This window comes from Typopeltis vanoorti, chromosome 6 (assembly GCF_054136105.1).
Source record: "Typopeltis vanoorti isolate ZY-2024b chromosome 6, IOZ_Tvanoo_1.0, whole genome shotgun sequence".
Taxonomy (NCBI): Eukaryota; Metazoa; Arthropoda; class Arachnida; order Uropygi; family Thelyphonidae; genus Typopeltis; species Typopeltis vanoorti.
Genome location: NC_143554.1, coordinates 74,202,145 through 74,229,468, shown reverse-complemented (window position 1 = coordinate 74,229,468; position 27,324 = coordinate 74,202,145). Strand labels below are relative to the sequence as shown.

The 27,324-nt window shown below is 36.3% G+C and overlaps 1 protein-coding gene across 1 annotated transcript in view; it reads right to left on the bottom strand.

Moving 5' to 3' along the window:
* The window catches only part of LOC150105578 (alanine--tRNA ligase, cytoplasmic-like), a 270,365-nt gene that overhangs the window by 79,061 nt on the left and 163,980 nt on the right, over positions 1-27,324 (bottom strand). Inside the window, exons 15-16 of the mRNA XM_090394928.1 lie at positions 6,651-6,794; positions 208-287 (exon numbers count right to left, since the gene is read on the bottom strand). Coding sequence (XP_090251054.1) covers positions 208-287; positions 6,651-6,794 — 224 coding nt within the window. The remainder of the gene's footprint in view (positions 1-207; positions 288-6,650; positions 6,795-27,324) is intronic.

Below are 27,324 nucleotides of genomic sequence, written 5' to 3'. Positions count from 1 at the left end.
GATTTCAAAGTTTGGTTAGAAATAACTGAAGATTAGGTTATACTGCTTTCAATTTCTGATATAGTTAATACTCTTGTTAAAGATAAATCTGATTTTTAACAAATAAAATATATATATTCTTTTTTTCAATCATAAGACTTGGATGTTTATAGAAATGCTTTTTTATAAAAAATAAAATGTATATGAATAAATTCTAAATTAACATACGTTCCACAACATAATTCCACTGCAAATGGAGCATCCATATTATTGCCAATTGTAATGAATGAAGCATTTTCTGGATAAATCTAGGGTGAAATATGCACACATTACTTTAAATTTTTCAGGAAATGACAACGTATGCTAAAATATTAATTAAAAAACTTTAATCAATACCTTCCTATATTTTGGCAATGTCACATTGCCATCTTCTGGGAACATAAAAATATGATATGTGCACACACAGGCACTAACAACGAGCAAATGAGGCTGATGAAGGCAAATGAGGCTGATGAAGGCAACTGAAGATTGTCCTAGAGTCCTAAAGATATCCCCTAGAAGGCTAAATTGGGTTGTCTTGGCTGTTGGGCTGATGTTCTTAGGATGCAAGATTCCCAAATTTGTTGAAGTTTGGGAATTTTTTTTAGAGCTGAGGCTGATTCCAGGAATAATTATTCATACTTATATTTGCTGCAGTGTAGTAAAATGGCTTTCTTTCAGCGTATTCTGTGGTGGATATCAAGAGCATGGTCAGCAAGTCCTGGGTGGCTGTATTGGTGAAACTGGATGTAGCCTTGGTGTTCAGATATCCTGATATTAGCTGTCCTACCTGTTTAGCCATAGTAGGACAGTTTACAACTGCAAGGGACCTGTTATACTCCATGTAGGCCTAGGGGAAGTGGCTGGTCTTTGGTGGAAGGGATAAGGGATGCCAATTTCTTATATGGTTTGTAATAGGTAGTCAGGTCATATTTTTTTTAGGATTTTTGGTAGCTTTTCAGATGTGCCCCAGATATAAGGAATTTGTTTGGTGGGGAGGGGGATTGTAGCCATTGGCTAACCTAAGTTCAGATAACAGTGACCTAAGTTCAGATAACTGTTGAACTTAGGGCACTGTTATCTGAACAGATTAATTTAGCCCTGTTATATAGGATTTTATAATCCCATATTGTTGTGAGGGAGGAGTTGATTTGCTGGTGAATGAATCTACCTAAGGGTTGATTTTCTGTAAAACAGAGAAAGCCAGGGATCCATCAGGCTGGTGTGTAATCAGAGTGTCTAGGAAAGGGAGACTGTTGTTGTTTTCCTTTTCCAAGGTGAACTGGATTCTGGGGTGTTGATTGTTTAAGTGTGTTAAGAAGTTGTGGAGTGTATCTAAGTCATGTGGCCAAATAGCAAACACATCATTCACATAGCGTAGCCAAAAAGTAGGTTTTTGTGGGACTGAGTTTAAGGCTTTTTCTTCAAAGGTCTCCATAAAAAAGTTGGCCAGGGGTGGAGAGAGTGGAGAACCCATGGCTGTCCCCTCTATCCGTTTGTAGAATTTTGCATAATGTAAATGTAAAATAATATAGTAAAATAAATAATAAAATAAAATAAATGTAAAATGCATAATGTAAAAAAGAAAAAAATATATTTATATTTCATATCTCTTTCATAAATACAATTTAATCTTCACAAGCAATAATTTAGCCAAACAGATTCATCCAATAAGGTAAAAAATATGTATATTTTCTTTCTAAGACAGTTTTTAAGGAAAAGTGATCTATCACTTTACTATTTATTCAACAGCTTACTTAGAAGCCTGCAAAATCCATTATGCATGTTGTTCATTTTCAATGAAAAAATGAACATGTATGACATTTCAAAATTTATAATAAAATGAAATAAAATAGTATAATTTTATTCCAGGCACTTAGAATTAGCCTCGCTTGGAAGGTTCCCACTGTAGCAGGAGCCAGCAACAAAGAAAAAACTTTTTTTTTTTTTTAATTAAGCAATGTATAATTTGTAAACACTACCATATTACTAAAATAAAGAGCCAAAAGACTTCAGTTTGGCAATGCAAAATTATATAAGCAAAGTGGATATTAGATCCAGCATTATTTCAAAGCCGAATGTAGTAACTATGAAAGTTTCATAAGTTAAGTTGACCAGCCTTTTATTGGTCCATTTTTGATAAGGTTTCACTTGCTGAACTGAAGCCTTTTGGCTCTTTATTTTAGTAATTACTTTTAAGCATCGACCCAGAGTTTGCTTACAAAAAATACATTTCTCTGACAATTCAAGTTCCTAGTACTGAACGAGAGTTTTTGCTCTCTTAAGGTTTCTGCCTGATCTCTTAAGAGAACCAACTAGTTCAAAACAGCTGTCAGGCCAGTGAAGCCTTATCAAAATGGACTAATAAAAGGAGAATACATAGATGCTTGGGTGGCACCTATGTCTTTTAAGTAGTCCACACAAAGGCAACTCATGAATGCCAGGGAGTGTATTCCCATAAGCTTTGGTCAACTTAAAACCAGGTGACCAGATTTGAGCATAGTGCACAGAACCCCCCAGGTAGTGTACTTTGCAAACTTTTGTTTGTTCATGCTTGTGCAAAATAAGGAGGAAGAACACCAAAATATAATTTGTAATGTGCAGTTTAATATGGAAAATAGTTTATTATCACTAAAGGAAAGCTCTGCAAACACAATTCTTTCTTATTAGCTCACTTGGAATTTGCTTGCTGTGCAATATTAAATAATATAATATTGTATAAGCAAAGTGGGTATTAGATCCAGCATTATTTCAAAGCTGAATGTAGAAATTATGAAAGTTTCATAAGGTAAGTTGAGTACTGGAGAATGTATTTTCCTGAAAGTGTAAGCTTCTTATAAACAGAAAAGCTGAGAGCCATCAATTTCCCTCTTTACAATGAATCCAGAAAAGGACAGACTTCATTATTTCTTTTTCTAACAAGATTTATTCTAGAGTAAAGATTGATTTTAACTAAAATCTGTCTCAATTCTTCATTTGGATATGACCAAATAGCAAGCAAACCATCAAAATAACAAAACCAGGTGGAGGGACAGGAGCAGTAGTCATCTCATGACTACAGCTCATATCATGAGATGAGATATTCAAAACAGTGGTTTCAAGGAAGAACTCATGGCACAACTTTCCACCTGTTGTAGAGATTACCTTATGAGTAAAAGTATCCAGAGTGCATCGTACAGTCAAATAATTTAAAGATGTCTGCCAGAAAATCTTTAAAGAACAGATGAATAGTTGTATCTAAAGGAACGATGGTGAAGAGAGAAACAGAGAAACATCATCAAACCTGACCATGATGTCAGAGCTCTGGAGACTGGGGGGGGGGGGGTCTTTCGCTTTAGAGATGAGATCTGAGGAGATTTTCCAGTTAGATTAGAGAGAAGTCTCTCAAATTTGAGAGACTCTTCAAAGAATGCTCTTTGCAATCAATTCAATCTATATCGCAATGATGGTTTAAAACATTAAAATTCTGGGAAATTGTGACTTTTGAACACTTGCTAATAATCAAACTTTGTTCATAAAATGGATATGTATTCTTATGCAAACAGTATGTGTATAAAACACTCATATGCATGTATACACACAAACACACACACACACACAGGCGTTTTCATAGGTTGATTTATTATTCATTCTTGTTAACATACAATTTTTATATTCACTTTGTATTCACTTTTTTTTATATTCATGCAAGTAATCTATTCATTATATATATATATATATATATATATATATATATGCAGTTTTTATGCAAAGGTTATAACTTAATTTTTATTTCTAATTCAATAAATTTTTCTTTTTAAATTATCTCTTTACTCTTTACATACACTTTTATGTCCCTATAACCAGTCTTCCACTCCACTGCCCATTGGCTATATTCCTAATAATAATAACACATGACTGGCCATAGAATAGCAGAAAAAAAGCACTTTATAACATTTGTTGTTTCTCCATTCTCACTTCACATGCCCTTCTGCTTTTTTTGTGTGTTCAACTCTGACAATGTCATGGGATGAGGTACTCATAGTAAAATACAATTTTTTTTTAAATGCTTTATTTTTCTATATGTAATTTACATGTATAACAAGTTCATTACGTCTATGAATTACATTAAGATTAATAATCATATAAAGATAAGAGCTTGTGTTGCTCTGTGGAAATGGCGTTTGCACTCCACGGTGCAAATGCCACTGTTGTTTGACCTTTGTTTTGAATCTAGTCAGAGATTAGAGGAAATTTTTCTAAGCTTTTTTTCGACCGGTTCCCGAGTTAGTCGATCTCTGGCACGGCAAGTGGGTTTTTCGCCCCGTGAATTCAAGATAATCGATCGCAAAACCCACACTATTTCAGACATTAAATATATATTGTGTTAGGGAAGAACCATGAGATGGCGGCACTCTCTAGAGCCTTCTTCACTGCGTGCCGTTTAATTAGTGATAACCTTGGGCCAACTATCTCTGATTGACTACCAGTGGAAATTGAACTGCTCACTCAGTCTCCAAAAATTAGATAGGGCTAAAACGGCCTCACTTACTCCCTATATGGAAATAAAAGGTATTAGCTGATTTTTTTTTTTTTTTTTTTAAAAGATAAGGATGTTCTGGATGTCAGTAATTACTTCAAAATATTATTACATAAGATAAGTAGTGATTAATCAGTGGTAAAAAAAAAATCTAGAAGAAATGCAATTATGTGTACCTTTGAGTATAGGAGACAAATCCAAAATACTAAAAGCTGTCAAAAACCTCAGTTCTTTTGAACTATCTTCTCCATACTGTTTCCCCCCAATGATTGTAAATCTCAGATCTTCCAGAAACACATCAACAAATTCTTTTCTTCTAACCTATTTGTTGACACATTGCATTGTTGTGCCATAGGTCTTGGGACCTCTCATGTATAGGATGATTATAAAAAAAAGTGGAATGTGAAATATCTGATAGAGCATATGATAATTCAGCCAGAAATGCTTAATTATTATTATATGAGTATATCCCTGGAGTCAGAAGATGCACTGCAGGAGACTCGCACTAACCATTATGGCAGTATAAACATTTTAGAAAGGCTAAAATGCCAAATTCAGAAGGCTGAATTCCAGAATATTCAAGTACAGTTCTCAGAGTACCCACCCATCTATAAAAAAAGAAAAAGTAATAAAACCAAATGCAAAAATTACAAATTATAGGAATCTTCCTTATGAGTGTTCTAAGTACATAAATATACTTGAGAAGAGACTGAGATAAACTGTAGAAACTAGATTTGAGGAAGAAGAATCTGGATTCAGTTAAAAAAGGAATTTTCAAGACCAGATTTTCCCTTTGCAGAAACTCAACTGCATGCTTCCTTGGCTGAGTCCAATCATTTTTTCTTTTTTAAATTACATTTTGTTCTCTAAGATTTATTCTCTAAGAACCAAACCTTATATATTTGAGTTTACAGTTCATAATCAGTTGTACAACATATTTTCAAAACTTCAGTATGCTGTTTGTCAATGGAATACTAGTTTTTATCCTGCTTACCACTATGTAGTGGTTACTTCCTATTTCAAGTTCTCTGGACATTCATGTATCATAAATGAATCCAAAGATACACTTATGAATAACAACAGAATTTATAAGACCCTTCTTGTTTTATTTTCTTATTATTAATATAATATTAAAAGATTTTCATCAACAAACAAGCAACAACGAGTAGTGCTAAACAGGCTGATAACACATTACCAGTTGAAACTGTAAGCATAAAATGTGGAAATTCTATGCAACAGTAAACATTCAACTCTCAAACTAAAGACATGCTCAAAAATCAAGAACAAGTATGTGTAAATAATACTTCACATATGTGAAATATTTTAAAATGAGCTTATATGTTTTATTTGGCAAAGGGCTGGACATGTAATTTGTGTATTCTTAATCTCATTAAGAACTATTTATAGATGTGATTTTCATTAATTTTTCAACAAAAGAACAATTTAGGAGGGAGAGGAAAAAGCAATGCAATCAACAAAACAAAACAAACCTAGGAGAATATAGTAAAAATCAATCTTAAAAAGTCAAATGCAGCACTACATCTTGATCTGAAACATTGATCTAATCAACATTTAATTCTGAAGAAAGTAACATCTCATCTCATCTTCCTTTCCCTCTTTTACCTTGCAGTGTCGAGGGTTTATTAATCATCGGACCTCAAGCCATTCACAGGATAACGTGGTCAGCCCTACGTCCCGGTGTATCCTATGTCTGTAGTGTTGAGTTCTAAAGGCCAGTTTGTCTGCTTTGCAGATGAAAAACCCCAGGATAAACTGGGGAAAAAACCCTACTGCCCAAGACCGGCTAACTTGGCTATGGCTGAGTAAGATCCTTCAGCTCCTCATATCACTGACGGGAATCGAACCTAGAACACTTCTTCCCCAGTCATATGGTTGCGAAGCACATAGCCACTAGGCTAACCGCGCAGACGAAAGTAACATCTAAAATTATTAAAAAAAGTGACTTACAAGTTCAAAGAAAGATAGACTGAACTGTAAGAACTATAATTCTTTAAGTGAGCTTGCATTTATAAATAACTAGTTTAATTTCAACAAACAAATTTCAACATAAAAAGCTAACAAATTGCATATTCAAGGTCAAAGCATATATTACCATTTCTTCACTCTTTATGATATTTGGATAGGTTGCAAGAACTTGATTTAATGGCATTACATCTCTCTTGACTGTGACACCTTTTTGAATAACAGAATTTATTAAGTTTTCAATATGTTCAACTTCCTTCATATCCAAAAGATTCTGCAAAGAAGCAGTACAATCATAAATTTAATATATATATATTACACATTACAATATGCTCAATTGTTGAATAGGAATATAATATGAACTATGGCTACAAGTTTTTTTTTTTTTTTTTTTTTTTTCCTGGGAGTGAAAAATTAGTGATGTAACAAATGCAACTGGGAAACAGAAAAAAAAAAGTAAAAGAGATGATAGTGCTCATAGGAACAAATGATTTAAGTAGTGATAAATACAGTATGAGAGAGAACATGAAAGCATTGCTAGAAGAGCAAGAAATAAGAGTGAGAGAGTAAAAATTGGTATTTTATTACCAAGATGATAGAGTACTGAATCAAGAAGGGCTAAGATGGCAAATGATTTGATTCACTGCTATGTAAAAGAAATAGGTGAGAGTTTTTGGGTGTGTGTGTGGGGGGGGGGTGAGTTTCATGGTAGAAAAGACTTGTATAAAAGATATGGCCTGCACTTGAATGGATTTGGCATCAGGAGTCTGGAAAATCATTTATTGAGGTTACTTCATCTGACTCAGAGCCAGGTTTCACTAATTCCAGTTATCTTAGATCACAGTGTATTCACCAAGGCAACAAAAACTCAACCTCTGCTCCTGATGCCCATAGTATTTGTGTATAAACATAAGTTACCTCCTGGCTCTTGCATATACTTGCTTGTGTAGTCAGTGAAACCGGACCACAGGAAGAGAGGAACAGTGGCAATGTATAAGTATAATAAAGATATGTAAATGTTATAGTGATAAGAATGTCAATCAGTATGGCTATGAATCTGGTGATGGGTTGGACCTGTACACTTTGGTTTCAAGCTTTTTGAGTAAGGGGGAAGGAAGAAAAAGTTTCCCACAAGCCAAGCAGACTACACAAGCAAGTATATGCAAGAGCCAGGAGGTAACTTATGTTTATACACAAATACTATGGGCATCAGGAGCAGAGGTTGAGTTTTTGTTGCCTTGGTGAATACACTGTGATCTAAGATAACTGGCATTAGTGAAACCTGGCTCTGAGTCAGATGAAGTAACCAGAATTGAGCAAAAAAAGGGTCTAGTATTTTTTGGAACTGAGAAGGAGAGCAGATATAATGAACAGCAAGATGACTGAGTTGTGCGCAGCAAAGGGTTCAGTTTGTGAATCTGTGGAGTGAATTTGAAGGAAAGTTGGAATGGTTTAAAGTTGATGGACTGCATTTGAATGGGTTTGGTGTTGGGCATTTAGAAAGGCTATTGTTTTCTGAGTAGGCACAAAATCAAGAAGTTAACAGTCAAAAGGTACTTGTGAAGCAGGAGAGTACAGTCAAATGGGTTGTACAACAGGAGGAAGATGGATACATGGTTGAAGATGTGGTTGTGGCAAAGCAAGGTGATGGAATGTATAAAGGTAAGGATGAGACAGGTATGAATGGCAGTCAGGATCAGGGAAATGGTCTGACCAAAGAAAGAAGTGTGGTACAGTGGCTAGAGCAGAGAATGTTAGTGCTGGTAGAATGGCACTAAAAGACACAGGGATTATGTCTAAGTATTCAAAATAAGAGAGCAGAACTTGTTGCATGTTAGTATGCTGAAATATAATCATTACAAGTGGAACATGGTTGTCTGAGGATAATGCGATGTTGAGAATAGAAAAAGAAGGATGTATAATTTTCTGGAAGGATAGGAAGGTGAAATAGGAAGGGGAATACTGTTAATGATTGCAAAGGAATTGTGTCCACTAACTGTGGGAGTTGAACAGTACATGTGCAGATTTTGAATCTGTGTTGTGTGAAATTAAAGACGAGTATATCTGATAGGATGCTGTTATAGGCCAGGGAATATAGAAAATACTAATGATTGTGAAATATTTAGGAAAATTGTATCTCGAGGAATATAGAATGGAAGGAAGAGATAGTATACTGGGACAAGGAGAGCGAGTTTGTTAAATTTCTGAGGGATAAATATCTTAAGCAGCATGTGACTAAAGCAACAAGAAGCTTTAGTGTTTGGAATCTGGTGTTGTTAATGATTTATTAACACTGCTGCCAGTTTGTGAGAATGATCACGAGGTACTTGTTTGAGAAGTGGAGAAACAAGAAAAAGTTACTACTAAAAAGTAGTAAGTTATAAAAGTTGTAAAAGTAGAGTGTTGGAAAACAAAAGATTATGAAGGAGGTATAAAACAGTTGGTGAAGATCAGATTCATGAAGAGTATAAACTGCAGGCTAGGAATGTGATGAGCATGGAAGAAGGCAGTAGGAGAGGAGATTGGCTAGTCAGGACAAGGGAATTCTTCTGCTATATGGCAAGCAAGAGGAAAAATAATTATGGCAGGTTGATGCTGATGGATAATCATGGCAACAGAGTGACCATTGCAAAGGATAAACTGGAATTATTGATATACACTTATACCAGTATGATATACACTTTATCAGTGTATATCATACTGGTGTGCTGGTGGAGTCATGGAAACACAGTGACCATTGCAAAGGATATAGTGGAATTATTGAATGACCACTTTATCAGTGTGTATCATACTGGTGTAAATGGTGCAATGCAACATGTAGAAGGGAGACAAGTATTAGGAGTATTGGAAGTGAAAGAATCAGAGGTGTATAACGTGCTGACTGGGTTAAATGTTAATAAGGATGTGGGAATGGATGACATATCAACACATATTTTTAAGGAATGTTCATAACAGTTATGCCCTTGATCTGGTTATTTAATGAAAATCTTGCAGTTAGTAAGGTTACCAAGAGTGGAAAGAAGGAAAAATAGTACCACTCCACAAGCATGATTTTAGGACAAAAGTTTCCAATTATGTACCCGTATGGAATGGATAACTGCAGCTGTAGTCAAGGTGTTGGAGAGATTGGTTAGGAACGGAATACAAGATTCGGTTAATGGACATAGTATTCTTTATGATGGTCAGCATGGATTTGTAAAGGGTAGGTCTTGTTTTAGCAATTAACTTGCATTTTATGATAAGGTAACAAGTGTTACCCTACCATAAAAGATAATAGAGAATTATATACAGTAATATTCTTGGAATTTCCAAAAGCATTCAATAGATAACCACATAAGCTGGTATAAAAATTGCAGAAGATGGGAATGAATAATATATTGGATAGACAATTGGCTCTCTAAACGAGTTGTGTATGATAGCACAGTGTCTTAAAAAAAAAAAAAAAAAGGTAACCAGCTGCATACCCCAGGGTTCTGTTCTTGGGTCTCTGCTGTTTAATTTGTTTGTAAATGATATATCTTGTGAACTGAGTTGGGATCTTCAGTTGTTTGCTGATAATGTAAGTTGGGGAGAATTATAAGTAGCATTGCTTATGTTAATTCCCTTCATGAAGATTTGAACAGACTTTTGATTTAGACAAAGAAGTGGATTGCAGTTTTAATATTAATAAGTGCAAGGCGTTACATTTTGGACTACAGAAATATAAAGCTGTATACTATATTGATGGTACTGTAAAAAGTTTATTTTTCACTTGGTTAGAGAATAACAAATTTAGTTTAATCCTTTATCCAAGTGTGAGCAAACAAAGTTTGCACCTGAAAGTATCTTCAGGACTGGGGTAAGGTGGTGCAACACCAGGGAAACTCGTTGCAAAGGTGGAGCAAGCTACCAACACTCCTATCTCAGTATCTCCTATAATGCAAAACACATTCCTTGCGGATATGTCTAATGTTATGCATTAAGGGAAGGGCCACTACCCAGACTAGTTTCAACCTTTATTGAGGTCTCTTCAGTGGGAGCCAGGCCCAAGTGGAGATATCAGGCAGAAGCATTAGCAGGTCATCTCTACCTATAGGAGTTGCCAAATGGTGTGCCGCCCTTTTTTAATAAATTACTCTGGATTTAGAGAAAGATGTTGAAAGTTTATTTTTCACTTGGTTAGAGTATAACAAATTTAGTTTAATCCTTTATCCAAGTGTGAGCAAACAAAGTTTGCGCCTGAAAGTATCTTCAGGACTGGGGTAAGGTGGTACAATACCAGGGCAACTCCTTGCAAAGGTGAAGCAAGCACCAACACTCCTATCTCAGTATCTCCCATAATTAGACATATCTGCAAGGAAATGTGTTTTGCATTATGGGAGATACTGAGATAGGAGTGTTGGTAGCTTGCTCCACCTTTGCAAGAAGTTGCCCTGGTGTTGTACCACCTTACCCCAGTCCTGACGATACTTTCAGGCGCAAACTTTGTTTGCTCACACTTGGATAAAGGATTAAACTAAATTTGTTATACTCTAACCAAGTGAAAAATAAACTTTCAACATCTTTCTCTAAATCCAGAGTAATTTCTTAAAAAAAAGGGTGGCACACCATTTGGCAACTCCGATAGGTAGAGATGACCTTGCTAATGCTTCTGCCTGGTATCTCCACTTGGGCCTGGCTCTCACTGAAGAGACCTCAAACGGAAAACACAACCTCCACAAAAACCCAAAAGATACCCAAGGCAAGCCGCCACACGCAGGACAACATCGCCAGCATCAAGGTGGCAAACCATGAAACGCGCAGGAAAGAGGAAGAAGTCACACCCAGCGCCCCAACAAAGCACACAAGAGAAACGGAATCAAAAGAAAAGAAAAAAGCGAAACAAAGCAGCCTGATGTCATCGGAGGACGAGACAGAGTATACCCACACTACAGGTCGACGTCAAACAATAGGCACAAAGCCCCTCGACAATGACGTAACAATGCTAGAGAGCCTACCCCCAGTAAGGGATCAACCGGCAGAACCAGAAGTCCACGAAATGGACTCTGAAGACGAAGGGGAGAGGGACTCCCCAAACAGGCTCGTCATTGACTCGGGTGCTGAATGTGTTCCTCGTTGGTTTAAGCACCGACGAGGAACCTGAACTGGCCTGCATAGAACAACCAACAGATAGCGCCCCCCCCTCATACTCACACCAACATGGAAGTTAAAATCGCAACCTTAAACACTAACGGACTACGCAACCCCTTTGCGCAAAGCGCTGTCTGGAGGCTAATGTTAACACACAAAATCAATATCCTCCTGATACAAGAAACCCATTTCTATAAGCACTGGGACGTGGAGAACTTCTCAAGAAGCTATCTGGTCACCAGCTACTGGTGCTTCGGGGACGCCCACTCGCGAGGGGTGGGGATACTAATTCGCCCCCCAATCGCGGGGGGGGGGTTCTTCAATGTCCAAAAAGATGCCACAGGACGCCTAGTAACGGTGGACTGGAAGTACGGTGGCCGTACCATCCGACTTGCTGCAGTTTACACCCCAAACAATCCATACCACAGAATTGGTCTCTTCTCTGCCCTTGAAAACTATCTCCTGGGAGCAGAACACCTAATAGTTGCAGGAGACTGGAACTGTGTGGAAGACACATGTCTAGACAAAATCGGTGGGAATGCAAACACCGGAACTGGCGGCACTGACGCTTTAAAACGATGCTGTATAAATTTTGATCTCGTCGATATCTGGAGGCGGAATAACCCCTCCAAAGTAGAAACTACGTGGTGCCGCGAGATAGCGACAAGACTAGACAGGGAGTACATGTCCCAAAACTTGGAACAATATGTTCAGAGGATACGTCACACCTCAGTGCACAACATGACAACCGACCACAAAATGGTCATACTCAAAATCACGCTCCCAGAGGTTATGGAAACAGCCAGAGGTCCTTGGAGGCTTCCTCCCACCTTTCCCAGTCTTTTTAGCGTCCATCTACTACAGAACCTCTGTGATAGATGGACAAACACCAACTGGGACTGGGAAAACTGGCTGAGCTTCAAGTGGCAGGCTAGGGAACTGTTCCAAAAATGCGGGCATGAAAGGGCCTACCAACAACGCAAACGGCTGAGGGATCTCTACAGGGAACTCAGCTGGTACCGGACAAACGAATGGAGCAGAGTTCCCTGCGGACATCTTATCAGGCAAGTAGAAATAGAGCTGCAGCAAGAGCGGCAGAGTAGAGTTGAGGACCTCGATTTTCGAACGAGACTCTATCTCAGAAATTTGGAAACACCTTCCGCCGCATTCTACAACCAACAACGGGTGGCGGCTAATGACGAGAAAACGATTTACCAGATCGAAGAGGAGGGCCAGATTCTACACTCAACCCATGAAATACTCTGTCACTTTCATCAGCAGTATATCGGCATCTTCTCTGACCAGCTGGGCACAGATGACTTCAGTGAGTGGGACGCAACACGTTTTCCCGATCATCTTAGTGCCGTGCATGACAGGCCGATAACTGCAGCCGAAATAAAGGCTACGTGCAAAACGATGAAAACAAAGAAGACCCCAGGGCCAGACGGACTGGGGATAGAATTCTATAGATCTATCTGGGAATTTGCAGTGGCAGCATTAATAAACATCTTTAACGAATTCCTCACTTCGGGAAACATCCCCGAGGAATTCATTAAGAGCTATACCATATTTATCCCCAAGAAAGACCGAGATCAGACTTTGTCGAATAACTGGCGTTCAATCTCCTTAACCAATTTAGACTATAAGATCTTTGCAAAAATTATCTGCATACGCCTTAAGGGCGGTATCGAAAATATAATAACAAGCTCACAGGTCTATGGGATCCCCGGTAGATCTATGGAACTCAATCTCTTCTTGTTAAGAGACTTGATCAGACTGGCTAAGGAAAAAAAATACCCCCTGGCACTTCTCTCCACCGACCTGGAGAAAGCGTTTGACAGCGTCAACCACAGGTACTTGCAGAACATCCTCCAAAAAACAGGCGTGGGCCCGAGACTTCAGTGTACAATTAAAAACATGTATGCGGAAGCCACGACCCAACTATCTATTAATGGGTTTCTGACAGAACCAATCCATAAAGAGAGGGGTTAGGCAAGGCTGCCCGCTAAGCCCCCTCCTCTTCTCCCTAGTATTAGAACCCCTAATCAAAAGAATTGATAACACCCCCGCAATTAATGGTATTCCACTGCCCCAAGTCTCCAGACAATGCAAAATAGTAGCATATGCGGACGATGTAGTGGCCACACTCAGAGATTCTGAGTCCATCTATATCTATCTGCACATGATGCAAAAGTTCAGCATAGTCAGTGGTCTTCGCGTTAATGCACAAAAAACTAAAATCAAAAGTTTTGGAAATTTCCATAGCATTGGACTTCCCTATGGTTTAACGCTACAGACGCAGCTCCTAACAATACTAGCCGTGCCTTTTTCAGACACCCTAGCACTACCAATCCAAAAATTGCAGGAGACAAGCAGGGACAGGATAAGGCTGTTCAAACCAACCTTTTTCTCCTTTTATGGCAGAGCGACAGTAATAAGAACAATCGTCACCCCAATGCTGATGCACACTGTCAACATCACAGGCATCACACTGTCACAAGAAAATAAATTATCAAAAGAACTCATTGATTTCTTCTGGAATGGGAGAAAACACGAAGTAAAGAAAGAATACCTACAACTCAAACAGGAAGAAGGGGTTACGCTCTGCCCGATCACAAAAGAGCTTGCTACAAGAAAACACGTTCAAAACCGTACGGAAGGCCTTAAACTCCAACCACATTTCTGACCTGCTAATTAGATACTTTATAGGACTTTTCCTCCCCCTCTTTGGGATCACGGACTATGCTGGACCCCGCTCAAGGGGGGGGTGCCCAAGTGGTACCGTACATTAGTTAAATCGATCACAACACTCAGAGACAGAGGAATAGCAATCCTCACACACAAACCCAAAGCAGTATACCAGGATTTCTTCCAACTTTCCAGGCATGATACACCCAATCTCAGGACAAATAATGAAATTCTCTTCAGAAATATCAAAAACAGCTGGGGACAGCCTTTTCATCGAGATCTAGCCTGGAGAATAGCCTAAGGGCGGCTCCCGGTGAAACAGGCGAAATCCCAGTATGTACCTAGCCTGTGGAACCCCTTCTGCGATGTCTGCCGGGACGTGGAAACGGTGGACCATTTCTTTTATTTTTGCCCACCAGCCCAAAGCATCTGGCGGAGACTCAGCACAGCATTGGGAATCATCATGCTGACAGTAGAAGAGGTCGTACGGCTACAATTCCCCCCACCAGTCCAAAAAACCCAAAAGTTCGCTATCTTCCTAATCAACGTGTTAAAATATCACATTTGGAAGGTACGGAAAAAATCCGAGGTACAAGACGCAAATTTAATGTATGCAAGAATAAGGAAAGGTTTCTTTTTCTACCTACCCAAATTTCTTGCACAAGAAAGGCACTTACCAGGAGATTTTAAATTTGTGAATCAATACTGCAAACCACCGACAATATGCTTTCTTATACAGGGACGCATCAAGCCCTGTATATCTCTTTAGAACCCACAAAACCCCACCAAACCCCCCCCTAAGAAAAAGAATAACCACTCTGTCTTCCCTGGCCACAAAGCTTTCGCTGGCAAGGTTTCTTTTACTCCAAATAAGGGGGGTAGAGCTGAGAACCCGGGCTGCGAAGGCTTACAGTGAGGCGATGCTGCTCCTCGCGAGCGGCATCTCCCGGGCCAGTCTCTACCCCATTCTAAGTCCCAATGGTACCAGGTCTATAAGTCCCTATTCATTTCAACTCACCAGACCTTAAGTCCTGTTATTTTATTATTTGAATTTTTTTAAATTTAAATAATAAAATTTATATTTTAAATGTATTCAAAAAAAAAAAAAAATCCTTTTTTTTTATTTTTTCTTTCCGGACCTTAAGTTCGACCTCTATGATCAATTCATATATTTAGCCTGGACCATAAGTCCTCAGTTTCTCGATAACAGCAGTAAAATTTAATTACCCGGAATACAAATAAGGATATTATATTTAGTAACACAAAAAGATCTTCTAAGTAAATTATTAATTTGGATAAAATCATATGCGAACCCTAGACAAAAGTCTATGTTTAACCTTTTTTTTTTTCGGAACAGATAAATGGAGGTTATGTATTACAGACCAATTAGCCTAATACGGCTAAACAGGTTGACTGAGGCCTCTTTTACCTCCTACTATCCTACTCTATCTTACATCTTACTCCTCTCTGTCTGCTGACCCTCAGCACGCTTTATTCTCCAAAGGCCAATGATGAGAGACATGAACTCCCATTCTACCTTAATAAAGGTCGAAACTAGTCTGGGTAGTGGCCCTTCCCTTAATGCATAACATTAGACATATCTGCAAGGAAATGTGTTTTGCATTATGGGAGATATTGAGATAGGAGTTGGTAGCTTGCTCCACCTTTGCAAGGAGTTGCCCTGGTGTTGTACCACCTTACCCCAGTCCTGAAGATACTTTCAGGCGCAAACTTTGTTTTCTCACACTTGGATAAAGGATTAAACTAAATTTGTTATGAGGGTACTGTACTGCAGCAAGTTGATCAGATTCTAGATTTGGGAGTGATGGTTGACAGTAGACTCGAGTTTAGAGGGCAGTCTTTGCAATACTGCAAGTATTGCAAAGACTGCACATCATAGTCCCACTATGATAAGAAGTACACTAACAGTGGATGTGGCACTGTATAAAGAACTGGTCAGATCACACTTGAACTACTGTGCTCAGATTTGGTCACTTGGTTTTCACTGTGAAGTGAAACATTGGAGTGGGTTGAGATGATTGACTAAGACAATATCAGGACTCTGGAATGTTGCCTATGGAGAGAGGTTGAAAGAAGGTGGATTGCAGTTTGGTGGATAGGAGAAAAAGAGGTGATGTGATAGAGATATTTAAGTTAGAGAGGGGATTTTATCATATTAATCCAGAGGGGAATTATAAAAAGAGTAAAAAGTGAGAGGGGAAGAACCAGAGGCCATGCCTGGAAGTTTTGTAAGAATGTTATAAAGAAGGATGTGAGGTATCATTTTTTACATAGAGAATTGTTAAATTTACAAAGAGAATGGTGAGTGAATGGAACACATTTCTGGAATATGTTGTTAATGCAGGGAGTGTTAAAGATTTTAAGATTCAGTAAGATAAATACGTTGTCAGTTGAATGAACCTCCCATGACGAGTCTGCCAACTCCATGGAGGGTGAAATAATATTTATTTTATTATATATATATATATATATATATATATATATATATATATATATATATATATATATTTTGTCAGCAGCTCTTCTGTCTAATGAATGATATATGATATATATACAGTATATATATATATATATATATATATATATATATATATATATATATATATATATATATATATATATATATATATATATATGATAGTCTTTTTGTTATATAAGAAGTGAATTGTACCTGTTGGAATAAACAGGTACAATTCACTTCTTATAATGCACCATAGAGGGATTCATTTTTATTCAGGATTAAACAGATTTTTACTTACTACATCTATTTTTTCTGAAGATTGGAATGAAAATGTTCCTATACTATTAAAAAAAAAACATTCCCAACAAACACTATACTGCAGAATCAAGAAAAGCATGTAAGCTTTATTGTATCATTAAATACAGTATAGAGACATTTACAGTCTCGATACTGCTGAATTGTTTATGTTTTTATGACCATTTTTATTGTTTTATTGTAGTACTAAACTCAGTATCTAACTAAATACATTTGTCCTAACATCCTGTTTCAAATTTTCACTTGCAGAAAAAAAATAGTAACATCTGTTTATAATGCAATCATTGGGCGCAGAAAGCAAACTATTTATATAAGCAAAGCAAATAAAGGTGTGTGTGTGTGTGTGTGTAACTTGAAAATTTTGAAGTGGCTTCAAAAGAGTTCCATGTTTGGTCTCCAGATAATTTTTCAAAAAATTATATATATAAATAAAATACAAATAAAAAATGTTTATCCTACTCGCAATAATAATATACTATAGGTTTAGAACCTTTCATGGGTGGGAGTAATATTAAAAAAGCATTTTGGATTAAAACTTTTTCATATATACTTCTTTATCTCATCTCATCTTCCTTATATACTTCTTTATATGATTACTATTATGATTCAAGACTGCATATGAATATAATGTATTGCAGAATAGCTCTCTGTGATCAATAATAGTTGCAAAAATGAAGGCTAAAAAGTACTTCAATTTTTTTGGGGAAAAAAATAATAAATAAGGAAAAATACTGTAAGTAATTTTTTTTATGCAGATATTGAAGGATGCTAGCTATCAACACCGAGCACTATGCATCCACCTTGACCTGGATACATTTTACCAACATTTAATTCATACAAGTAATCCAAGGAATTTTAAATCATTCCTTGGATTACTTCTTATTATTATTTTTTTTTAATTCCTCAAAATATTAAAGTGTTGTCCATGTAGGTAACATTTAGAGGACCATAAAAGTAAGTCACTTGAAGAAAACATTGGACTGTACACTTCATGTAGTTTAAATGTCCAACCAAATGTACACACACACATCTCACACTCTGATAAGTAGTAGCATTATCACAATACAGGTAACCCTCGTATAACGCAGATGTTAGGTTCCACAAAAATGCTGCGTTATGCGAGACTCAGATCACATAGAAAAAGAAGGGTTAGGTTCCGAAATGTTTTTTGTTTTTAAGATTATATAAACAATCATTTCCAACAAAAATATATTTTTATTTAATTCAGGTAAGTTAAGAAAACAAATAAACAATAAAACAAATACATAGTATAAAATAATAAAAAAATTATAAATTGTACGTAAACTTCATTGCGCATAATACATAAATGTTTTAGCAAAATAAAATAAAGTGTATATTTTAATCGTCATCACTCTCTTCAAAACTAACATTTCGTGGATGTTCTTTATTTACGAGTGGCCGGACGTCATCATCACTTGAAATCTCTTGGACATCATTTGTATAATTCTCATTGCATACTTCGGTTGGTTTAGTTATCAAGAAGTCAGTAATAAGACCTTGCTTACCAGTATGCCGCAATTTTTTATTAAGTTCATAACACAGGGCTAAACAAATATCCAATTGTCTCGTGAATTTTACGGAGTGCTCCATTGAGAGATCATTATCCATAAAATAACTTTCTTGCCAAATCCAATCCTTCTGCTAATTTCTTTAAACCGAATTCTTTAACGGATTTATCACAATCAGAATCTTCGGCAGAACTTCCCCCACATCTATTAATTGTACCAGTTCCTCCTCATTTAAATCTATTTCCCCCATCAATTAATTCACTAATTTCGTTTTCAATCATATTGCAAAAACGCTCTAAGTGGTCATTATTATAAAAAAAAAATTTTTTTTTTTTAACTAAAAATAATTTTTTTTTTAACTCACCAAAAAATAAAGTGCTCAGCTTGAGATTAACACACTCATGATTTTTAATTCACTTTCCTGCAGAAAATGAAGACAATTTTCAACAATAAATACTTTATACGGTAAACAATTGACGTACATGCCTGCTAAAGGGTATTTAATATAAATACAAATTCGCTACTTATAACTACATGCGTGATACGGGCAGATGCAAATTTAACAAAGATAAAATTTGATTTTTAAGTTGTGCGTTGATTTCAATTTAAGTCTTTTCTTTCAAGGATTTTTGTTTTTTTTTCAAGGTCTCACAATACTTATCCTTGTTAACAGTCACACCAGATTTAAAGATATGTTGTGTGTATGTGTGATGATTTACACACAGATCCAAATCTTATTACTAGTAATAATACAATTAATACTTTAAGCAGAGGGGTATTTAAGGGTCAAAGCTGTATAACTGAGAGCAGACTTCCACATAGCCTTTAAAGGAACGCAGAGAACTGACCAGAACTTCTGACCTAATGACCAATCCTCACCTTCTCACAGTGCAACCAGTTAGGTATCTACCTGGATACTGAACGAACAAGGATGGGCTGGCAATTTGGAATTTAGCCAACCAAACTGTATTCTTATTAGCTTAAAACACAATGTAAAATGATGGTACAACATGACAAAATTTCATGCAGGCTGGGGCATCACCAGATTAAACAAGGCACCTGTTGTTCTCACCAGGGCAAACAGCAAAAAGATAGATAATGGAACAGATCCTGAAACACATCCCAACTCAACATCACCAGAATTCAAGATTGGTACTATCAACATAAGAAGCCTGAGTAACAAAGAAATGGAACTAGCAGAAGAATTTGATAAGTACTAGATTGACATAATAGGGATGAGTGAAAGAAAAAAGACAAGAACTGGTAAGATCTTTCTAAGCAATAAATACAAAATGTTATATTCAGACAATGATAATCAAGGAAAGAAAGTGCAGTTATAGTATTCCACACTAAATATGAGGCTAATCGTCATGAATGGCAGGCCAATATCAATGTGGGCAAATATCAGAATGGGAAACTGGACAATGAGACTTATGTGTGTCTATTGTCCCATACAAGGTTCTACTAAGATAGAAATGGAGGAATTTTTTGAAGCTTTAGAGAAAGAAACTGACATAATGAAAAAGGAAAAGTTGGTCCTTGTTGGAGATCTAAACAACAGAGTAGGAAATGATTACTAGACATACAGAAATGTTCTGGGAAAATTTGGAGAAAAGTGCAAAGCTAATAATAATGGCAAATGCCTGCTGGATTTCTATTCAGGACATGGATTAGTTATTACTAACATGTTCTAACAAAAAAATGTGCACAAATTCACATGGAGAAGATGCAAGAAATAAGAAAAATATTTCATTGACTATATTATTGTTGATAGTGATGTTTTCTCATTGGTGCAGGATACTAGAGTGTACAGAGGATTTGAAATTGGAACTGATGAACATTTAATCTTGAGCAGGAAAAAATTGAATTTCATATTGAAAAGAAGAACATGTAAGAAAGTTTTAAAGTGAATTGAAGTTGAGCAGCTCTCAAACATGATTGAAGAAAAAATGAAAGAGTTTGAAAACAGGAACCAAACCTTGGAGATTCAGTGGCAAGTCCAGAAGAAAACATTGATTGATTCAGCCAGAGAGGCATGTAGTGAAACTGCAATGATAGAAAAAAATCAAAACTCCATGGTAGACTTTAAAGAGGCAGTGAAGGGAAAAGAAGAAAGCACATTCAAAGTTACTGGCAAGTAAGTCAGCTTGTGCTCCTAGAGAATACAGAGAAAAATGTAAGAACGTGTAAAACTAGCTAAACAAAAGTCATGGGAAGACTCTGGCAAGAAAACATACAAAATAAACATCAGGAAAGTGGTAAAATATTCTGGAGAGGCTGTTGAAAAAGCTCAGAAATGGAGGAAAGAGTGCTGTAAAAGGAATTAGAGATGATTAAGGTGACATGAAAACTGGAGAAAAAGATATAATTGATTATGGAATAATTATTTCAAAAAAGGTTAAATGAAACAATAAGTGATAGCACAGTGGTAAAAAACACTCAACAGGCATGCAATCAGGAATACATATCCATACTTGAAGGAGAAAAAGTCATCAAAAGTTTGAAATGTGGAAAAGCAGCTGGAGTAGATGATATTCAACCAGAAATGCTCAAATATGGAGGTATAAAAGTTTTAAAGTGGCACTGCATATTTTTAGAAGGCCTGGCCAGAGGAACAAATTCCTGATGCTTGGAATACAGCTCTCATAGTCAGGGCTGGTTTTATCATTAGGCGAACCTAGGCAATCGCCTATGGGCGCCAAGACTTCAGGGCACCAGATTTTGCTACATATAAAACTATATAAAACTAACAGGAACTCCCGTATTCCATAAAATTCATGTATGTAAGCGTACCATTTCTTTGCGGTTATTGTATTGAAAATCCACAGATTCTGCATTTTGCTTCTGCTGTTTGTTATTTGATCAATGGTGGATTAACCTTGCTGATTCTGGATTGAGGAACTGGAAAAATGCTTCTTCTAATTTAGCTGCGCATGAAAAAAGTCAAAGATACGTTGAAAATTACTATAAGTGGAAAGAATTAAAAATTCGAATAAAAGAAAAGAAAACCATTGATGAAGAGAACTTGCTAGTTATTAGAAAAGAGGAGAAACATTGGGTGCAAGTATTAGAACAACTCTTTGCTTTAGTTCAGATGTTAGCTATTCAAAATTTATCGTTTCGAGGAACAAATGAGACATTGTTTTCGCATGGGAAACGGAAATTTTTTGAAATTTGTCAAATTTCTAGTCAAGTTTGTTCCAATAATGAATGAATGAACATCTTCAAAGAATAAAAGATAAAGACACATATGTGCATTATCTTGGAAAAGATATTCAAAATGAAATAATAAACATCTTCGCCAATGCAATAAAAAATAAAATTTTAGAATCTGTTGTTGCCGCAAAATATTTTTCCATAATTACTGACTGTTTGTCTGACATTGGTCACACAGAACAAATGAGCATAGTACTTCGATTCGTAGAAACTAGTAATAGCATGGTTTCTATAAAAGAACACTTTTTGGGATTTATAGAAATAAAAAATACCACTGGAGAATTTTTATCAAATGAAATACTAGGAACTCTAGACAAATTTTCATTACCAATACAAGATTTACGAGCTCAAGGATACAATAAAGCTAGTAATATGAAAGGCGATGTAAAAGGTGTGCAGCGACAAATTTCAAATATTAACCCAAGAGCAATGTATGTACCCTGTAGTTCACATTCATTAAATTTAGTAGTAGTGAATTGTACTGCTAATACTTTAGATGCCACAGCATTTTTTGATGCAGTACATCATCTACATGTATTTTTTTCCGGTTCAACTCGTCGATGGGAATACCTCAAAAGACACAAGTAATTTTACACTCAAACCAGTCTGTGATACACGATGGGAGAGTCGAATTGACTCATTAAAGCCCCTAAGATATAATTTGTCCGATGTTTGAATAAGCACGGCAAGAAATATCTCAAGATGATAGTTTATGTGGATTAAGTAGAAATACCATGAAATTAGACGCAAGTAGTCTTCGTAAAACTTTAAGGAAGTTCAAATTAATCGCATCCTTAGTAATGTGGTATAATATACCACATTAGTAATGTGGTATATTATACCACATTAAACAACATTATATTATACCACAAGTAAACAACTTCAGAAGACAAGCCTTGATATAAATGTTGCCATAAATTGTATTAATGATACAAAGAATTTCTTAATGAAAATCCGAAATGAGGATGAATTTGAAAAGATGTTAACAGATGCGGAAAAAATCGCTGAGGTCTTAGGTGTAACGCCTAATTTTGAACAAGAAACAGTTGCACTTAGAAAAAAAAGAAACAATTTGTGAATGAAACAGATGATGAATTCATAACAGATTTTAAACAAAAATTTAAGGTAGATTTTTATTTTATTATTGATACTGCAATTGCATCTGTTGATGAAAAATTCAAGCACATGTCTACAATTAACGAAAAGTTTGGTTTTCTTTTAAATATATATGAATTTCAAAAAATTACTTCAGCAGAACTGCTTAAAAAATGTTTGATATTGGAAAATTATTTAACACATGATAATTCTAGATATATTGACGAAACAGATTTATGTAGTGAATTACAAATAATAGCAAGGCGAATTCCAGAAAATACTTTCTCATTAGATGTTCTGTCATACATATGGAAAAATAGTTTAGAAAATAGTGTTCCAAATGTATTTATTGCTCTGAGAATTTTTTCGACATTGCAAGTATCGGTAGCAAGTTCAGAAAGGAATTTCTTGAAATTAAAACTTACAAAAACTTACACTCGCTTTACGATGGCTCAGGAACGACTTAGTCTAGCAATAATATCTATAGAGCATGAAATTGCATCTACAATCAATATAGATGAATTAATTCAAAACTTTGGCAAAGCAAAAGCCTGAAAGATTAATTTTTCATAATTTTTGTATTCAAGATGTAATAATTTTCTTGCTATACAGATATTAGGAGTAATCATATATGGCATACAAATGTATTGGTTTTGATTAATAAATTTTATACAAAAACATTTATATATAAATTTTATATATAAATGTTCATAATGATATTATTTTTATAAATATCCAAATGTGTAAGTGTGCTTGTGTGAGTACGACAAAATATATATACAACAATCCCTCGATTAGTGCGTCTAATGCATTCTTTAAAACAGGCGCATTAATCGGAAACGCACTAATTGAGTATAATAACCTATGGAAAAAAGTATAATTCGTTCCTCAAATTTCATTTTTGAACCTTAATTTTTTTATAAAAGAATTAAAGTATATCCCAGGACCTAGTTAAAGTAAAATCATGAAGCTGATGGACTATAAAACATATTCAGAATATAAATTTTATTATTCTACTTCTTAACAAAGAATTGAGCTAACATAGTTTGGCGGGCATTTTGTTTCTTTTTTTTCATACAACCGACCGTATGGCCCTATTGCCTCTTCTACTCTTCTGCAAATTTTACTGCTTCTCTATTTATCAGAGTCAGCCTCTGCATTGCTGCTTAAAAACTTTGCTTGTACGAAAAATATTATATGCCGCCGATTGTTATAATCTGCTTGCAGGCAATTTTTATGACCAATCATAAACAGCGGTATTCTCTTTCCCAAATGTTGAAAGGTTTCGATGTGTGAAAATTAATGACGCAAATGTTATTAGGCATTCTGGGTCTGAACTTTTCGACATATTCTCAAATATTATTCTCCTCAGAATATTTCCACTATAAAATATTTATTCATAAAAAATGCTTAGAAAACTAAAATGACAAATTCCAGGAACTTCTCGCAGAACACTTATTCACGTTCCGCAGAACGCAGTTTGGGAAGTAGTGTAGTATGCCATTAAAAATAACTTTGTAAAATGTTTTAAATCGGTAACTAAATTATTTCATTCTGGTGAGTGATTTTTTAAAATAGTTAGGCATAAAAATCGATAGACAGAAAATTTTTAAAATCTGTAACATTTATTTTTAAGGTGTATGTAGGTGCACTAATCGAATTTTAGAGGTGCACTAATCGAATTTGGGTATTGAAAAAAATGACGTACTAATTACTGCATAGAGATATTGCATAGGGGCACCTAAATTTTCTTTGCCTAGGAGGTGTCAGATACTCTCGCGCCGGCCCTGCTCATAGTACCCATATATAAAAAAGGGTAATAAAACTGAATGTGAAAATTACAGAGGCATTTTCCTACTGGCTTGTTCTACACCAGTCTTCCCTTTGCAGAAGGGAAGACTGGTGAAGAACAAGCTGCATTCAGGCCAAATAGAGGTTGTAAGGATCAGATTTTCGCTTTACAACAAACAGTTGAGAAATCGTGAGAATATAAGAAAGATCTGTATTTAAGTTTTGTACACCAGAAAAGAGCATATGACAAGGTGCCAAGAGAAATGCTATTAAAATCGCTACAGCTATATGGTGTCAATTTGGCATTATATCAAGCAATACTTAGTCTTTATTTGAGTTGTAAAGTCAGCAGTTAGAATTGAAGAAAGTACAGGAAGATGGTTTAATGTTAAATCTGGTGTCAGACTATGATGTACATTATCTATATGGATCACATTATGAAGGTAAAGTGGTACTATCAAAATTGGAGATGTTAATCTTAGCTCTTTACATAATGCAGATGATGTTATACTTTTAAATAAATTCAGTAGAGGTCTGCAAGATTCCCCGACAGGCAGAAATGCTTGAAAATATCAACTGCTCATCGTGAATGGAGAACCCATAGAACAAGTAAAACATTTCAGCTACCTAGGCACAACTTTTCGTGAAGATGGTAAATTAAATATGGAAATAGACAACAGAATCAACAAAGTCAATATGGTAGGAAGTCAAATGAATAAATTTATATGGAATAAAGAGAGAAATTAGTCAAAACACATAAATAGCTGTATACAAGATAGTGTTCAAACCAATTTTAACTTATTGATCTAAGATCCAGGTTAGAAATAAAACACTTGACCAAAGACCCACAGATATGAGAATCCTGAGAAAGATTAGGGGTGTGAACAGATGGCATCAATGTCAATATCATATTAAACAAGGATATTAGGAAAGTATTTGACATTGTTGGCATCCAGAAATGTGTTAGCACAGCTAATCTCAGGTGGTATGGTCACTTAAAGAAAGAGAGAGGAAGGATTAGCAAAACAAGTGTTCTCTGCCAGGTTGGCAGGAAAAAGACCAAGATATAGATGGATTGATACAGTAAAAAGTGCCTTAGAAGACAGAAATATAAGACCTCTTATGTTGGAGTCTTGACAGATAACATATTGATTTCTAGGAAAATTGTTGACAGGAAATTAGTAATGATGTAAGTCTTTCATGTAGTACTATCATAATATCCTATACATCTGTTGAGGGCACATGTCAGCAATTTGATTATGATGAATCTTCTTCCTCTGCATGTTTATTCCACTGCCAATGCAGGGTCCGCGTGTTACATTTGATATGACTTTGTTAGTACAACTCCCAGTCTGCCTATTGCCAAGCCTGCCATTGGAGTGGTATGTATTTTTGACTGTGTGTGTACATGGGGCCAGTTTGACTGTTCTGAGGGACGAAAAATCAAGTTTTCAGGAGAGGAAAAAACCCTCTACCACTATATGAGACTGGCTAACTTACCTTTAGTCGAAAGAGATCATATAAAGGTTCCTCAAGTCATAGATGGAATTGAACCCATGTCTTTCCGACCAAAGGACTTCGTTTATACCAAGTGAGCTACGGAGGCTCTAATTTGATTATGATGAATATGATACTTTAAAAACTGAGGACTGGAGATTGCTAAAAGATCTGAGCAAATCTTGTGTCTAAGGTGTCTATGTCAACTGTTTCAACAAATTTTGTAATATTCTAGCCATTCTAACATTTTCAATTTGACCATAAGCATAGCAGAAAAATCTGTGGTCATCCTGTCAAGAGTATATAGTCCTCATTCAGTAAGTAGTATATCATGAGATGTTCAGATATATTATACACACACACTCATGAGCAGTTGAATTAGAGATACCTGCCTAGTAGTGGGTAGCAACCCTTTCGCCTTGATGACGGCATCAATGTGGCATGGCATGGACTCCACAAGGCACCGGAAGCATTGGGGAGCCTCACAATGCATGGAGATTGGTCGGAGCAGGTTCCAGGGTGCATATCTCTCTCTCTCCCTCTCTCTTTCTCGACAGCATCCCAGATGTGTTCAATAGGACTGAGGTCAGGGGACCTTGGGGGCCAGCCAAGCATCTTCATGTCCATGGAGTGTTCATCCATCCACTCGGCCACAATTCAGGAGCGGTGGCCGATGCATTGTCTTGCTGTAGGTACAGGTCTCCTGCAGGGTGCTGTAGGCGCAGAAATGGGTGCACATGATCTGACAGCAGGTCCCTGTATCGTTTGCCAGTGAGGGACAATAGTAGATGTACCAGGGGACCCATTTCATCCCACATAAACAGTCCCCATACGAGGATACCACCACCACCACCGGCCTGAACTGCACCCTGCTGGCACAAGGGATCCATCGCTTCATGTGCTTGTCGATGCACTCGTACCCTGAAATCGGCATGTACCAACGTGTACCTCGACTCATCAGTCCAGGCGACCTTTTTCCATGCGTTGAGGATCCAATGGCGGTGTTCCTGCGCTCATGTTAATCGTTGTGCCTTATGATATGCAGTGAGCAGAGGTACCCTAGTCGGGCAATGGCTTCTGTA